The sequence below is a fragment of the Saimiri boliviensis genome, chromosome 7, assembly GCF_048565385.1.
Source record: "Saimiri boliviensis isolate mSaiBol1 chromosome 7, mSaiBol1.pri, whole genome shotgun sequence".
Classification (NCBI taxonomy): domain Eukaryota; kingdom Metazoa; phylum Chordata; class Mammalia; order Primates; family Cebidae; genus Saimiri; species Saimiri boliviensis.
This window is the reverse complement of record NC_133455.1, coordinates 29,531,548-29,549,556: the sequence shown is the minus strand read 5'-3', so window position 1 is coordinate 29,549,556 and position 18,009 is coordinate 29,531,548. Positions and strand designations below refer to the sequence as shown.

General features: G+C 40.4%; 1 protein-coding gene and 1 non-coding gene across 2 annotated transcripts in view; both read left to right on the top strand.

Annotated features, from left to right (window-relative positions):
- Nucleotides 1-1,844: 1,844 nt before the first annotated feature.
- STAB2 (stabilin 2) overlaps nucleotides 1,845-18,009 on the top strand; it is a 176,864-nt gene continuing 160,699 nt past the window's right edge. The window contains exons 1-3 of the mRNA XM_003929622.4: nucleotides 1,845-2,168; nucleotides 5,908-6,041; nucleotides 9,525-9,640. Of these exons, the coding sequence (XP_003929671.3) occupies nucleotides 2,091-2,168; nucleotides 5,908-6,041; nucleotides 9,525-9,640 (328 nt within the window). The 5' untranslated portion in view covers nucleotides 1,845-2,090. The remainder of the gene's footprint in view (nucleotides 2,169-5,907; nucleotides 6,042-9,524; nucleotides 9,641-18,009) is intronic.
- On the top strand, nucleotides 7,215-7,346 carry LOC120365178 (U8 small nucleolar RNA). The gene has a single exon (XR_005580186.2). It is a non-coding gene; the product is annotated as a U8 small nucleolar RNA (small nucleolar RNA).

Genomic DNA, 18,009 nt, shown 5'->3' with positions numbered 1-18,009 from the left:
GAGAAAGCATTCCTTAGTCTTAACAGTTTGGGAAATGCTGCTTTGAGCAAAATTGAACTGTTTTTTGTTTCATTTGGTTATATTGTTTTAAAAGACTTCTCAGAACTTTCAATGGAATAACAAGCATGACCAATCCATAAGAAAAGGGTATCAGAGACAGGGTTTCCCAAAGTATCTGGTGAGAGAACTCTTCTCCACTACCCCTACAGCATTTCCCCTAAATTGTATTTAGTAAAACACTGTTTAGGTAATGCTAGTATGGGCTCATTTTATTATTTCACCTTGAATTTAGCCTGTTCCAAGCCCCAGATTTTTATCTACATCCTTCAGAAAGAAAAGAATCAGAAAGAAGCATGCAATTTATGTCCTGGGTGTTTTTTTTAGGGTATCACAGCTGCTGTAACGGATAAACATCAAAATCTTACTGGTTTCACACAGTCGTAATCCATTTCTCCCCAAGCAATGATCCAATGCAAGTGAAATCACCCAGGAAGCTTTGGAAAATTCTCCTGTGCCCCACTCCCAGGCATTCTGATTGGGTTATTCTCAAGTAGAGCTAAACGTGGGGCATTCTTTTTAAGCTTCTCACCCAGGTTTCTGGGATGGGCTCTGAGGGGCCTACGTTGGAAAAGTTTCCTAGATTATTGGTCATTATAAATTGCTGTTTCAAAAGTTGAAAGCAGTTGGGAAGAGAGAGAGAGAAAAAATTTGTAGAGGAAAAAAAGGATCAGTTAACCAAAATTAGTATCTGTAAGTGCATGAACCTCCCATTTAATTTAGTGTCATGAGACATGCCCAGTGTGTTGATAAGCCCAGACTTTAGCCTTCCTGGTGCTGGGTCTGACACTTTTCCATCATGGTTTCCAGTAGGACTGGGAGCATCATCTGTTATTTATTTATTCATTAAATATTGATTGTTTCAGCAGCAGAGGGCAGTGGATGACAGTACTGGCTCTCGAACCACACAATTTGAATACTAGATTTACCACCCATTGGCTGTGTGGACTTGGATAAATTCCTTAACCTCTCTGCCTCAGTTTCCTCCTCTGTAAAATGAGAATAATCCTGTTTCACAAAGTACCATGAGAATTAAACAATGAAATCCATAGAGGGGTATAGAATAGTGACTAGCCTGCAGTAAGTTTTCAAAATGTGATGGCTATTATTATTATTAACCATTTTTATTATTTTCAAGTGCAGGTCTCTGCTCTAGGCATTAAGGGGTACAGAGAAGATGAAGGCTATATTATTCTGTCCTCAAGGCAACCACAGTTGGGCATGGGAGACAGACAGTTGTGACTAGGCTTTCATGGAATTATGTGCAAAATTCTGGGAGCATCTTCATGGTCCTGTGGAGGGGTTGGATAGGAAGGCTTCCTGGAAGGGGTGGCTTTAGATCTGGAACCTAAAGGGTAAAATTAAACCTATTGGCTCAGTCACTTGTTACTGAAGTGGCATGGAAAAGAAGAATGAGTCAAACCACCTGTCAGTATCTGCAAGGAGACTTTTTTTTTTTTTTTTTTTTTTTTGCAGTAGCGTTTACCCAGGGTGAAGCCGCCACCTCTTGCAAGGTTTCTGCAACATTCATTCCACACCTGGGACTGTGCCCACTTATGGGAACTCCCCCAACCCTGTTCAACAGCAAGTTGAACCTTTGCATTGGGATTGAAACGCCTGCAGTGTTCCATGGTGTGATTGTGGAAACGGTGGCAGGGCCACAGGGCAGCAGTAGGCAGGACTAGAGGTGGGGACAGAGGAGAGGAGAGGCAGGACTGTTCTGGGAGCTTCACAGGCACAAATCCCGGCCCAAGCCTCTGCCTCAGCCCCTGCAGGATATCCTGTCAGTCGGCCAGGATATATAGACCATTTATTGTGGCCAGTTTCACCAAGACTCCTGGATTGCCATTTTTCCTTTCTAGAAGCGGGTCTCACCTAACTCCTGGCTTGATCAAGCAAAAAGAAAAGGAAAGAATTTAAAAGTAAACACTGAAATGAGAAAGAATTCACTGGGAGTTTATAAAACTAAGTTAAAATAACTAAGTCAGCCTGACAGGTGCTTGGCACAGAAAAGGAGCAAATATTTCCTCATCATGCTACAATATTTAGTAATTTTTTGTCTTGGATTGGTTGTCCAAAATTTCTGCTTCTCAGCTGAAACAGCAGGGCAGGTAAGAAGAGACTTTCATATTCTTTTCACTTGTCAATTGCTACGATGTGTTCAAAAGCTTGTTGTTTTCCTCTATTGTCATGGGTAAAGGGTACAATCTGGACTTTATAAAATACAGAGAACACTTGTAGAGACTAAGGTCCTAATTGTGAGGCACCATCCTTCTGAAGGTGTGCTAACCCACTTGCTGCTCTTCCTGCGCTAAACCGCCGTTGTTGGGATCTCTAATTTTAGAGCTACTGTTCTTTTTTCCAGTGCAGACATTGGCATCCTGTTTTTTATTTGTTCTAATAGTCTCATTATTGTGAATATCTACCATCCCATCTTTCTGACTGTAGAAAATAACTATGGCTGTGGAGAGATGGTCTGGGGAATTCCAGAATGGATATCTCACTAAGGAACACAAGGATCAGAAATATTTTACAAAATCATCAGGCCTTCATTCTTTCATCTCTTCTGCCTTCCATAAAGTTGCAGTAAAAGTCCCCAGGGAGGTCTTACCAGTAGCCTCCATGAAGTACATCAGCACTCCGAATCCTCAAGCAAGCGTACCAAGGTGTTGTCTCAGAGTGAGGCCAGCTGTCGATGAGACAGCATTGATTTCTGATCCATCAAGAATGAATCTTAAACGTGATTCTGCACCTGTGCCAGGCAAATTTTTATCAACACCAATTTTTTTTTTTTTTTTTTTTGAGACGGAGTTTTGCTCTTATTTCCCAGGCTGGAGTGCAATGGCGTGATCTCGGCTCACCGCAACCTCCGCCTCCTGGGTTCAGGCAATTCTCCTGCCTCAGCCTCCTGAGTAGCTGGCATTTCAGGCACGTGCCACCATGCCCAGCTAATTTTTTGTATTTTCAGTAGAAACGGGGTTTCACCATGTTGACCAGGATGGTCTTGATCTCTTGACCTCGTGATCCACCCACCTCGGCCTCCCAAAGTGCTGGGATTACAGGCTTGAGCCACCGCGCCCGGCCTATCAACACCAATTTTTATTCCAGTTGGCTACATGCTCTGATAATGTTTTCATGAAAATATCAGAAGATGGCCTAATGGCTCAGTGCTCCAGCTTTGAAATTAGGTAGGGGTGAGTTTGAACTGTAGGTCTCATTTTTCTGTTTAACAAATAGGTCTAAGAAGTGGTCATGATCCTCCACAGCTGTTTGACCATGAGCCAGTTATTTAACTCTTCAAGCTTCAGTCTCGCTCCTGACAGTGCTCCACAAATGATAGTAATTACCATCACCATCATCATCTTCTTAATCACCATCATCATCACCAAGTGTTTGCATTTGTGCAGAAATCAGACCTTAACTGATTTAAACAAGCTGAGTTTACTTTTCAGAGAAGACAAGTTTGTGAATACTGTATGAGAAATAGAATGAGTCTTTTCGTTTGAAAAGGGCAACTTGAAGGTCAAGAGGTTTCTTAAGGATGGGTTTTTAAATCCAGCCCACTAAGAAAGAAAAGACAAAGTAATGTAACCCCACATATTTATCCAAATGTGAAACCCTCATGTAGAGAAAAGCCTGCTTAAAAAAAGATGTAGCGGTGTAATGACAATTAAAGGAGGTTAATTCAAACTATAGCTAAGTGTAGCTTTTATTATTACTCAATAAAGAAACTTCTAGTGCTATTTTGGTTCATGATGATCACCAAATGAAAGCTCCTGGTAAAAATAGAGATTTCAGCTTTCTATACTCCACTCAGGTGCAGGAAAGAGAAAGGGCGAATCAAGGAATCACAAGACCAGAAACTCACAGGGTGATCTTGGGCAAATCACTGCAACACCCCTCACCTCAGTTTTCTTCCAGCTAAAATAAGGATGATGATACCTGCCCTTCTTATCTTCAGAGCAGTGAAGATCAAATAAGATGACGCCTTTGAAAGGATGCATAACCAATGATTGTTCTGAAGATGTAAAGGTTCTTTTTCTTTTCTTTTTTTTTTTTTAAAAGGCAGAGTTTCACTCTTGTTGCCCAGGCTGGAGTACAATGGCGCGATCTTGGCTCACCACAACCTCCATCTCACGGCTTCAAGCGATTCTCTTGCTTCAGCCTCCTGAGTAGCTGGGATTACAGGCATGTGCCACCACGCCCAGATAATTTTGTATTTTTAGCAGAGACGGGGTTTCTCTACGTTGGTAAGGCTGGTCTTGAACTCCCGATCTCAGGTGATCCCTCAGCCTCGGCCTCCCAAAGTGCTGGGATTACAGGTGTGAGCCACTGCGCATGGCGTAAACTTTCTTTTTATGCAGACGTTATATATTTCAATGAACTTGGAAGTAGTGGTAACATTTCCACCATGCCTCACCTAGTGCCAGGCCCGTGGATGAGCTGATGATAATATGAATGCATGAGACACGATCCTCCCCAAGAAGGGGTTTTTTTTAATGGAGAGCAAAGACCAACAAAATGTGCTCCACTGGGCCAGCAAGAGGAAGAGCAGAAGTTGAAAAAAGAAAAATGAATGTGGTTTTGTGAAAGAGGTGGTGTTAAAACACCTTTCACTTGAAGGATTTGGTTTAGGGAGCCCCGTGAACGTGAGAGAACATACCAGTCAGGAGAGAAAACAGGCACAAAGGTGGGTGAAGAGTTACAGGAGTCAGCATTCACCACCTGTGATACTTCAGGCGTTCACCAGGAAATCCGCACCTGTTTAAATGACCTTCATCATTTAAAGGTCTCAGTAACCTCGAGAGTGGTTTTTAATATCTCCCCTACATAGGTGATGGCAAAGGGTAAGGAATTCATTCAAGATTGTACACTTAGCAAGACACAGAACTTGACTCCAAACTTAGGTCTTTTGGTCCCCAAGTTTAGTCGCTCTTTGTTGCACAAAACTGCTCCATCTTAAGCTTAATGGGGAAATTAAGAAAAGTTGAGGAAGGCCGGGCGCGGTGGCTCAAGCCTATAATCCCAGCACTTTGGGAGGCCGAGGCGGGTGGATCACGCGGTCAAGAGATAGAGACCATCCTGGTCAACATGGTGAAACCCCATCTCTACTAAAAATACCAAATATTAGCTGGGCATGGTGGCACGTGCCTGTAATCCCAGCTACTCAGGCGGCTGAGGCAGGAGAATTGCCTGAACCCAGGAGGCGGAGGTTGCAGTGAGCCGAGATCGCGCCATTGCACTCCAGCCTGGGAAATAAGAGCGAAACTCCGTCTCAAAAAAAAAAAAGAAAAGAAAAGTTGAGGAAAGCAAGGTGTCTTTCGGGGAGGATCAGCCTCAGCATTATCAGCAACAGGGGATCCTAAAGACATGCCAAACTGAGTCTGGATCATTCAGTTTAGCAGTTACATCGCCACCACCTTATGTTGCTAAACATTCTGCTTTCCCTAATTCATTCATTCAATCAACAAGTACTCACTGAGCACTGCTATGCGTCAGACACTATTTTAGAGCTTGGGGTACAATAGTGGGCAAAACAGAGAAAGATCCCTGCTCTCCTGGAGCCTACTTTTCAGTTGGATTGTCATCTAAAGATTGCAAATATCTTTGAAACAGTAACTATCTTCCAAGGCACTGGCACTTCTTTCACCTACAGCCATGGCAGACATTGCTTATCGATCCCAATACTCTTTCCAGATAAGATTTAAAGGAGCGAACCAGTCGTTACCAATCAACCTTATCACCATCTCTGACATTGCACTGAGATGATTGGAGACGTTACTGGCCTTGCTAGATGTTTTACAAGATTCTGAAAATAGGAATTAATGTTCGTTTCTCATATTTCCACAGACAAGAAGATGTGATCAGAAGTCTCTTCTTACAATTAGGACTCAGTGCCGAGCCTGCTTTCTCAACCTTGAAGTTAATTGCCCGGATGGTTACACCAAGATTACCAATGGCACTGTAGGAGTCCGAGATTGCAGGTACTCATGAGAAAATAAATGTGCTGAAACTGTGAATCCAGCTTGAAACCACTTATCTCAAAAACTGCAAAGAGAAAACTATGGCTTTTCTCTTGCTTTAGGACAATAAGCCCAAATGTAGGGAACTCACAATTTATGCACTTAAGTCTAAAATACATATTGTTGGCGGGGCGCTGTAGCTCCTACCTGTAATCCCAGCACTCTGGGAGGCTAAGGCAGGAGCATCACTTGAGATCAGGGGTTTGAGACCAGTCTGTCCAACATGGTGAAACCCCATCTCTACTAAAAGTACAAAAATTAGCTAGGCGTGGTGGCATCTGCCTGTAATCTCAGCTACTTGAGAGGTTGAGGCACAAGAATCACTTAAACCCAGGAGGAGGAAGTTTCAGTGAGCTGAGATGGAGCCACTACACTCCAGCCTGGGGAACAAAGTGAAACTATGTCTCAAAAAAATTTAAAAACATAAAATGTATATTGTTATTCCTTCACATTTTAATACAAAATTGACTTATCTTGTATTGCACATAAACATTCTCTTTTCATCTTCCCTGTATTTTGACAATCTGGGTTTTATTTAATTTGGAAAGAATTCTAGTCTTAAATGTGATAAAAGCCTTGAGCCTGATAGTCATCTTTTTAACTAGTTATGGACCTTGATACTAATTAGAATTCAAATAAGGAAGGGAAATTAATTACAGTATGGTTGTATTTTATGTGAACTTTGCATTTTTGAAGACCTCTTGGGATTCCAAACTCTAAATTCAAGGCTAATACTGCCAAAGAATGACAAGTGGTTATGCTCGCCAGCTAATGGGTGCAGCCATGGGGTTCAACTGTAAATGCAATTTTGTTTTTACTCAGCCTATTTATTTAGAAATTAGATAGTATTTAGAAAGTTCCCCCCCCTTTTGTAATAAGAACGCTTAACATAAGATCTCCTCTCTTTGCAACATTTAAGCATGTATTACATTGTACTGAATGAGTTTGCTTTTAATTCTGGGTTGAAGGATTATTTTTTATTTTGCTTGAAATGACACCTTAACACTATAGCACACTATTTTAAATTCACATTTGCTTGATGTGACCACACTATATTCTAAAATCAAAATCATCATTTTAAATTAAAGAAAGTTTCCCAGTATTAACTAACCTAGAATTAGCAAGCACTGGGTATTATCAGGTGGGGCAATCTTTACCTGTTCCTCCTTTTGGAGGGTAGATTCAAATATGATGATTGGAGTTGGTATTGCACGTGACTAATGTCTCTGCATAATCAGGACTTGCTCTTATCTGATTCTTTCTGAAAGAAAGAAAAAATAATTAGCAAGCATATGCAGCAGTTAACTCTCAATTACCAAAGCAGGCACACATTGACAACCCATTTCAATTTCTATCAGAATTTTATTCAAGATAATCAGAGTTGAAGTTTAAAATTAAATGGCTACTTTACTGAAAACATTTTGGCACTGGCTACTGTTTTGTTCATTGCCAAAGTGGCCACTTGGTTATATCCCAACACACAAGCACACACACACACATACACATGCACATGGATAAAATTTTTGCATTCAGAAACTTTGATCTGGCATTATCTACGCTGGAACAAACTCAAGATTGGTTCTTTTATGTTATTTGGGTTTTTTTTAAACAACTTTATTGAGATATTACTGACATACAAAAAAACTGGACATTCTTGATGTACCCAACCTGATGAATTTGAAGATAAGTGTAATTCATGAAACCCACACCACAGTCAGTGTCATAAACACATCGTCATTTTCAAAAGTTTTCTCCCCCCTATTTTTTGTAATAAGAACGCTTTACATAAGATCTCCTCTCTTTGCAACTTTTAAGCAGCTATTACATTGTTGTTTACTATATGCACTAAATCTATAGAATGGTTTCATCTTTTGTAATCAAAGTTTTATACCATTTGAACAATACCTTCCCATTTTCTCATCCTTTCAACCCTTAACAACCACCATTCCATTCTATCTATATTCCTTCTCTCAGTGGGATCATATGGTATTTGTTCTTCTGTGTCTAGCTTATTTCACTTAGCATGATATCCTCTAGGTTCATCTATGATGTGCAAGTTACCAGATTTTCTTCTTGTTCAAGGCGGAATAATATTTCAGTGTATGTATATATCACATTTTCTGTATCCATTCATCCATTGATTGATGTTCATCTTGCTTCCACGTCTTGGCTTTTGCTACTTCCACGTCTTGGCTGCAGTGAACATGAGAGTGAAGAAATCTCTTTAAGATCCTAATTTCAATTTTTTTGGATATATAACCAGAAGTAGAATCATGAATCAGGTAGTTTTATTTTTAATGTTTAAAGAACCTCCATATTTTTTTCTGTAGCAGTTATACCAATTTACAGTCTCACCAGCTGTGTACAAGTGTTCCCTTTTGTCCACACGCTTGTCAACACTTCTTGCATGTTTTTGTTTGCTTTTTACAATAACCATTCTAATAGCTGTGAGGATGTATCTCATTGTGGTTTTAATTTGCCTTTCCTTGGTGTTGAGTGAAGTTGAGCACCTTTTTATATACCTATTGGCCACTTGTATTCTTTCAAAATTAGTTCCTGAAGGGATATTTGGTTCTGCCCTTGAACTCTCCGGTCCACCTTTGCAAAGAGGTGTCCCTGCCAGTAATCTCAATCGTTCAAAAAAAGTCAACTCCTTCCCCAATTTGACTGTCCATAAAGTATATGACTGTGCTGTTCATCAGCTACATTTCAAAGACTGGTTTGGGAGGACAACTTTGAACTCACCATCACATTATTCTTAACAGCAGCCCAGCTGAAAGAAATAGAAAGAAACAATTATGAAGGATTGTCTCTAGATACTAAAGTCTAATCCTAAAATAAGCCATGCCTGCAGAGATCCCTTTACATAGACAATGGTGTTTAACCTCCATAGAATTGTTATTCCAGAACTATGTCTCAGCCAGCACTAAAACTCTTCTAAGAAAGTCATCATATTATCTCCTACTAGGATATTGTGACAAATGTTCCTTGCTGCGTTACACTGTCTCTGCCACAGGCATTTCTCCATCCATAGTATCTGTATCAATATGCTGAGCCTGAGCAATGGATTTGCTTTAAATCCACACATCCTGTGCATTGTGTAACTCATGCTCTCTCCCTTCCTGCATTGACTGCTGGAACACTCAGTGATAAGTTTTAGGCACATCACTAGCATGTGCCTAGGCCTTAATATTTATTTCATCTACTAACTTTACTTCTCCTATCATTTCTCCACCATGTTCACGGTTCTCTGATTTTTTTCACCCATTTCTCACAATTAAAAATAATCATAATTAAGTTTTAGAAAGCCAAATATGTTCCATCTAGATTTTTTTAACCACAGGTAAGTATTAAGACCTACATTGAAAGCTAAGGCAGTTCTACCAGCTAGAGTAGCTGCATTGCTCTAATCGTGAGTTACTGTCCTCTCTTTACCCTCCAAAGGTACACCTTTGAGATCAGAACATACTCTCTGCTTCTCCCCGGATGCCGCCATATTTGTAGGAAGGAATATCTCCAACCTCGGTGTTGTCCCGGCCACTGGGGCCCAGACTGTACAGGTAAGTGGTAAAATGTGTGAACTTTGAGATATGCTTCTGGGTGTATCATTTCACAGAAAATTGAGATGAAGGAAGCCAAATAAAAAGGAGAATGTTAACATCCTTTTGTAGAAATTCCCATGTCTGTCTCTGTGTAGAAAAACTTTCTTGCCCTGTCAGCTTTCATAAATCAATTCTGCGTTACGGCTGATAGAGATCTCTCTTTAAGAGAGTTCCTTTGTAAGTCAGAAAAAGGGACAATGGAAAGGATATCCATTTTTATTTTAAAAGGTATTTGCCAAAGAAAGGAAGTAAAAAGCTGGGATATTATGACCCCCAAATACAATTTCCTTAAAGAAGAAATTTTGTTACAATATCTCAAAGACTGTACTTATTATTTGACAACCAAAATAATCATTAAATATTCTAAAAATTTGGCTTAGGATGGAATATCAAACTTTAAAATGGTGGACTTAAGACACATCAAGGTAAAGGAACTGTGTAAAGTTAACTATGTAGACTTGCAAATACACATGTACATAAAAACTAATTCTGACCAGATTTTACTGTAAGCAAAACTACAAACAAAGTCTGAATCAATGGTATAGTTAGACTTTTGCAATCAAACATAGCGTTTGATAGCTGAAACTGAACTGTTATCCTTAGTATAGATACTAACACTCAAATAGTGACTGACTCCTTGCTACCTGTGGAAATTATGTAATGTCCTATTTTTGGTAGGAACAAATCAGGTATTTTAATTTATGAATTTGAAATTCATTCCCTATCTTCCTAGATGTAATGAAAACATCTCCTTAGGGTCCACATAAAAGGAGGGATTAGTTCTCTTTTGCTTTGCTTTTTTTTCTGATAGAAGTAACACGAGCAAATTACATACAGCTTGTAAAGTTTAGAAAGACATAAAGAAAGAAAATATATCAACCTGTATTTTGTCACATATAGGAAACCTTAAATATTTTGGCATATTTCAGTGCTGGGGTTTTTTTTTCCATATAACTTGTAAATAGTTGAACCCATACTGTATGTATAATGTCTTTTGGGTTTTTTGCTTGTTTGTATTTTTAACTAACGATTAAATTAATAAGCGCTCCTATTTACTCAACGTTGCTGACATTAGGTACCAGAAAGGTACTCAGCCTATATTATCTGATGTAATTTTTAAAACAAATCTTTGAGTTAGAAATCTTTATCCTCATTTTGCCTATGAGGAATCAGATTTTAAAATTATCTTTTGCCAATTTCCTTTGGACTGATAAGTGATAATGCAAGTTCAAGTTTAACGCTGCCTGGCACCAAAGCCTGCCTCTTTCTGCTCTGTCCTGCTGCCTAGAGCAAACCTGTTGAAAATGGAGAGCCTCGAAACGTGTTTGTAATGTCTTTTTTGATTGGCAGGTCCTTTCAGCCTTCCCAGGAAATGCCTAGATTAGATTCCTTGCCCTGGAAAGGTCAAAGTTTGGGGTTCAAGAGATCCTGCCCCTTCTCTCTATTAACTGCTCTATGCTCAGTTTTACCCCAACATGTTGATAGAGCATATTTCTTTTTTTTTTTTAATTGCATTTTAGGTTTTGGGGTACATGTGAAGAACATGCAAGATTGTTGCATAGGTACACACATGGCAGTGTGGTTTGCTGCCTTCCGTTCCCTTGCCTGTATCTGTCATTTCTCCCCATGCTATCTCTTCCCACCTCCCCACCCCCCCGTCCCTCCCCCATTTCCCCCCAATGGACCCCAGTGTGTAGTGCTCCCCTCCCTGTGTCCATGTGTTCTTATTGTTCAACACCCACCTATGAGTGAGAACATGTGGTGTTTGATTTTCTGCTCCTGTGTCAGTTTGCCGAGAATGATGGTTTCCAGGTTCATCCATGTCTCTACAAAGGACGTGAACTCATCGTTTTTGACGGCTGCGTAATATTCCATGGTGTATATGTACCACATTTTCCCTATCCAGTCTGTCATCGATGGGCATTTGGGTTGGTTCCAGGTCTTTGCTATTGTAAACAGTGCTGCAATGAACATTCATGTGCATGTGTCCTTATAGTAGAATGATTTATAATCCTTTAGATATATACCCAGTAATGGGATTGCTGGGTCAAATGAGATTTCTATTTTTAGGTCATTGAGGAATCGCCACACTGTCTTCCACAATGGTTGAATTAATTTACATTCCCACCAACGTGTAAAAGTGTTCCTATTTCTCCACATCCTCTCCAGCATCTGTTGTTTCCAGATTTTTTAATGATCATCATTCTAACTGGTGTGAGATGGTATCTCAATGTAGTTTTGATTTGCATTTCTCTGATGACCAGTGATGATGAGCATTTTTTCATATGTTTGTTGGCCTCCTGTATGTCTTCTTTTGTAAAGTATCTGTTCATATCCTTCGCCCATTTTTGAATGGGCTTGTTTGTTTTTTTCTTGTAGATCTGTTTTAGTTCTTTGTAAATTCTGGATATCAACCCCTTGTCAGATGGGTAAACTGCAAAAATTTTTTCCCATTCTGTTGGTTGCCGATTCACTCTACTGACTGTTTCTTTTGCCGTGCAGAAGCTGTGGAGTTTGATTAGGTCCCATTTCTCTATTTTGGCTTTTGTTGCCATTGCTTTTGGCGTTTTGGTCATGAAGTCCTTGCCTACGCCTATGTCCTGAATGGTTTTGCCTAGGTTTTCTTCTAGGGTTTTTATGGTGTTAGGTCTGATGTTTAAGTCTTTAATCCATCTGGAGTTAATTTTGGTGTAAGGTGTCAGGAAGGGGTCCTGTTTCTGCTTTCTGCACATGGCTAGCCAGTTTTCCCAACACCATTTATTAAACAGGGAATCCTTTCCCCGTTGCTTGTTTTTGTTAGGTTTGTCGAAGATCAGATGGTTGTGGGTATGTTGTATTTCCTCTGAGGCCTCTGTTCTGTTCCATTGGTCTATATCTCTGTTTTGGTACCAGTACCATGCTGTTTTGATAGAGCATATTTCTAAGTTTAGCAAATGAAAATCAGATATTCAAATGCAGTGTCTTTTAAAGCAATTAACTCAGACTTCCAGATTTTAAGAACATTTTTTGTGCCAAATGTGGTTATGATCATGCCTAGTTTTTATAGACATTTTGATATAATAGAAAGAACTTTTAGATGTGCTTTCCTCTTTCTAACCCATAAAAACAAATCTGATGCTATGTTATTAATCAGACACTTTGAAGACAAGGAACAGCTTTGTCCAAGATGCAGTACAAAAGTCAGCATGTCCACCATAATGAATGACAGAAAACAGCCAGGAAGGCAAAAGAATAGTGGGCCAGCGTTCTTTTAGTTTCACTACCTACTGGTTGGGGCAAGTGACATTCTGCCTACTCCTCGTTCTCCTCATCTGTCAAATGGAGGCTAAAAGTCCTACTTTACAAAACTGTAGTTAAGGTTTTAAAATCTTAAGCGAAAAGACTTGGTAAAATCTATGACAAAAAGAAGGAACATTATAAATGTTTAATGAATATGTGAATGACTCACAGTAAAAATAGGCCTCTGATAATAAAATGTAAATAAAATGACACTCCTTCTCTAAACCCTTTTTTAGCAGTGGGTAACTCTTAAGGCATGAGTAGGCAAAGAGGATTCAAGGTCTTTTAGGAGGTTTATCCCATCACAATGTGCTATGTGCAGGCAAATGTGGCCATGTTCAGACATCTATGATCAAAAGAGTCCAAAAGGGTAGCTGGGCACGGTGGCATGCACCTGTAATCCCAGTTACTTGGGAGGCTGAGGCTGGAGAATTGCTTGAACCTAGGAGGCAGAGGTTGCAGTGAGCCAAGATCATGCCACTGCACTCCAGCCTGGGTGACAGAGAGAGACTGCATCTCAAAAAAAAAAAAAAAAAGGAGGGGAGTGGGGTTCAAAAGGGTTCTTTGAATGTTCAAACATTTCCTTCAGACAGGTCTCAGAGCCAGGGAAGCAAAACATGGAAACGGAGGCCTGGACATGATTTCTACTGTCCTTTCATTGGGGCAAAATCATACTCGCCTTTATCTGCATCTTCCAAACACACTAGATGTCTCAAAAAGCTTCCTTCCTTTGGCTAGGGAAAAAGATAAATCCTCTACTTGGCAGCATATTTTACCTCTCACATTTTGTGGTATGAAAAGCAAGACCTTGACTATCACTTTACATTTCCGTAAGGATAAGCCCATTTCAGAGCTGCTGACATGGTCTGTCCTTCTTTCGGAGGAAGCACATCCCCAAGCTCCACAATGGCCTTGTTTCCAAAGCAAATGGAACATCCACTTCCTTTTCAATGCTTTGTCAAATACATTCATACTCAACACTTCTGGGTTATTTCAAAATTTACTTTAATATATCTTACTCAAGTTGGAAAATCACCCTATGGTCAATGCTGAAAACTTGGAGAATGTAAAGAAGCATAAAAAAAAAATCACCATCGACTTCTAAAATTAAGAACAAAATGAATTCTCACTTGGGGAAAAAGATAATATTATCCTGACATAAGGAAGGTGTTTCTACCTGGATGTAACCTGCTTCTGCCTAATTAAACTTTACACTACTTTATCAAAGTGCACATGGAGATCTTTCCTCATTAGCACAAAAACATATTTTTACCTTGAAACTTAATCATGTCTGAACAGCTGGATATTTGGGATTATTCTATTTGGGATAAAATCAATTTTTAATTTGAATGTCCTAGTTTTTTTTTAATTCTGCCATGAACGTTAATGGATTTGTGTAACAAAGTTATGGAAAACAAATGTGTGCAAAGGGGTTATACCCAAACTCAGTCGTGGACAAAACAACTTGATTATTTCAAAAAGAAATAGTCTTGATTTTTCTTCTTAGGTCAATGTCATTGAATTATCCAAATTCATTTTTTTGTTCATTTCCAGACCTCTTTTGCTTTCTCACTGCGTATTCCTTGCCATTCACTGCTCAGATTACATATAATAGACCACAGGGATTTGAAACCATCCTTTTAGGCATGTCCTTTTTTGCTTTGAGTGACAAATAATGCTGAGTTCACTTAAAGAACATATTTCACTTCAGTTTCCCAGGCAGGGAAATCCAACAACAGCTATAAATGGAATTCTGGGACATATTTTCTGCCTAGCACTTGCACCAAGCTTTTAAACAAAGATAGTGACGTGGAATAGGCACCTCTAAAGTTTCTTAGGAGATAAAGTTACAGAGAAGTTCCTGGCCTCTTGTGGGGCAGGAAATGTATTATCTTCCTTTAAAGAAACAGACCAGCTGATGATTTGCTGACGGCTTATAATGGGAAAGCCTCCTGCATTAGGAAAGTCAGGATGCAAGAGACCACCAGAGTAGTGGTGACCCAAGGGAAGTGTGATAATGACCTAGAATAGTCTTATCAGCTGCTTGAGGCTCACCGTGCATCAGAAACGTGCCCTTTTAGCAAATTCTATAATATCTCTTTCAAGCATCAGTGCCAAGAACATCAATTTTACTGTAGTTTTCTCTAATGGGAGCCTGAGATGATAGAAAATGATTTGAAAAGCAAAAAATAAATCTATACTTTTATCTTAACAATTTTATTTAAAACCAAATGGGCTGTTTCCATAAATTGTTAAAACAGTCTACTTAGTTCAGAAAATGAGGATTCCTCACACCCCCATATTCCTGCTGCCTTTTCCCCCAAGTTCCTTCCAGAGTTGTCCAGCTCATAAGTTCACGTCCTTTGTAGGGACATGGATTAAACTGGAAACCATCATTCTCAGCAAACTGACACAAGAGCAGAAAATCAAACACCACATGTTCTCACTCATAGGCGGGTGTTGAACAATGAGAACACGTGGACACAGGGAGGGGAACAACACACACTGAGGTCCATTGGGGGGAAATGGGGGAGGGGCGGGGGGGTGGGGAGGTGGAAAGAGATAGCATGGGGAGAAATGACAGATACAGGTGAGGGGAAGGAAGGCAGCAAACCACACTGCCATGTATGTACCTATGCATCAATCTTGCATGTTCTTCACATGTACCCCAAAACCTAAAATGCAATTTAAAAAATCAAGAATTTATTATATGCTGCATATAATTGGATATATGGTAGGCTCTACCCCCAATCACATGTATGATAGGTCCCCATCCAAGGAGCTCACAGACTAATGAGGGGAATTGACACAAGAGCGGAGAGGTACAATTGTACCCGCGAACCCAGGTGAGGGCACTGGGACTTTGGGGAGTTTTGCAGTTTGCTCAAAGAGCACCAGCTACTAAGTGTGGAGCCACACCAGGAAACAAGAACTGTCTCTCTGTGGACCCCAGCTCTAACTCATTACCCTCTCCTGCTTCCCAAAATACCTCGCTGTGTTGCAGGCTCAACTCCTGGGAAGGTAGCCTGCCCCTAACTAGCCCACCCCTGGAATTCTTGCTTCCACCATTAGCTGGGTACCTGCTCTGCCTGGGGTTGATGCCATGACACCTGAACTCCTTTCTGAGAGGCAGCGTGGTTTTACAGTAAGATGGCAGACTCCAAAGTCAGATTGCCTGACTCCCATTCCCAGCTTTATTCTCTTTCAGTTCTGAGACTTCCTCCCTCTACAGGGTGGCCAGATTTAGCAAATAATAACACAGGGCACCCAGTTCTATTTGAACTTCAGGCAAACAATGAATCTGCAATATTTGGGACATACTTATGCTAAAACAATATTCATTGCCTATCTGAAATTTAAATCTAACTGGGTATCTTTTTTTTTTTTTAATTTTTCTTTTTGAGATGGAATCTCCGTCTGTGGCTCAGGCTGGAGTAGGCACAATCTCGACTCACTGCAACCTCTGCCTCCCAAGTTCAAGCACTATTCCTGCCTCAGCTTCCTGAGTAGCTGGGATTACAGGCACACACCACCATGCCTAGCTCATTTTTGTATTTTTAGTAGAGACGGGGTTTCACCATGTTGCTCAGGCTGGTCTGGAACTCCTGACCTTGTGATCTTCCCCACTCAGCCTCCCAAAGTGCTGGAATTACAGGTGTGAGCCACCGCGCCCAGCAGGTATCCTGTATTTTACCTGGTAGCCCTATTCTTTGGTATTAGCTTCCTCATCTATAAAATAGAAATGATGACGATAACACACCTACCTTCCAAAGATTGCACTGAGGATTAGTTGAGCTAGTATGTCAAAAGTACTTAGGATGCGCCTGATGGATGGTAAGCCTCTAGATTATGTTGGTTAGCATTTCTGTCTTTTGTGTTTCCCAGATCGCCAGTGGGCCTCTTTATTTCAGGGATTGTTTAGTTGATTTTATATTCTAAAGTGCTGACCTGTCATACTCTGCCTTCAGGCTTAAGGACTCAAATTCTTGGGTTAGGCCTGATCGCAATGTGCAATGCCAGTTCCAACTCTTAACAGCCATGTAATCATGGGTAAATTACCTCACTTAGCTTCAGTATTCTGACCTATAATCTGAATGATAATGGATGATGCTACCTTCCTCATTTAGTTGTGAGAATGAGAACATACGTGAAAAGTGGTTGGCAATAGCAAATGCTCAATAAATTCTCTAATTAAGCTGATAACTAACTCCCTACATAGTACCAGCACTTCGGTAAGGACATTCTGTATATCTGATTTCTTTGTGTAGCTTATGGTCCCACATATATATATATATATATATATATATATATATATATATATATATATATATATCTCATGATTGTCTGCCTTGCTATGGATGGACCCAATGGGTCATGCTGAGGTCTCAGGCCACATCAAAGTCCTGTCCTGGAGGAATGTAAGGAAGGTGGTCTCTTCCTCAGCTACAGTTTACTACAACAGAATACTGTAGACCAGGCGTCCCCAAACTATGGCCTGCGGGCTGCATGCGGCCCCCTGAGGCCATTTATCCGGCCCCCCACCGCACTTCAGGAAGGGGCACCTCTTTCATTGGTGGTCAGTGAGAGGAGCACAGTATGTGGTGGCCCTCCAACAGTCTGAGGGACAGTGAACTGGCCCCCCGTGTAAAAGGTTTGGGGATGCCTGCTGTAGACTGACTGGCTGAAGCAACAGATGTTTGTTGAGTGAGAGAGAGAGAAAGAGAGAGAGAGAGAGAGAGAGAGCACTCTAGTGCTCCAGTTTTCCTTCTTTTTATGAGGACAGTGATCCCATCACAGAGACTCCACCCTGATGGTTTCATCTGAACCTAAATACCTCCCAAAGTCCCCACCTGCAAATACTATCTCATTGAAGATAGGGGCTTCAACATATGAATTTAGGGAGACACAAGCATTCAGGCCATAACAATGAGTATTCACCTTGGCCTTTTATCCATTGGGTCACAAACCACCAAGCAAAAGGTCTGGGCCAGGGTGAAGCACCTCCTGTAGAGAAAACCTCACATCCCTTGCAGAATATTTGATGTTGT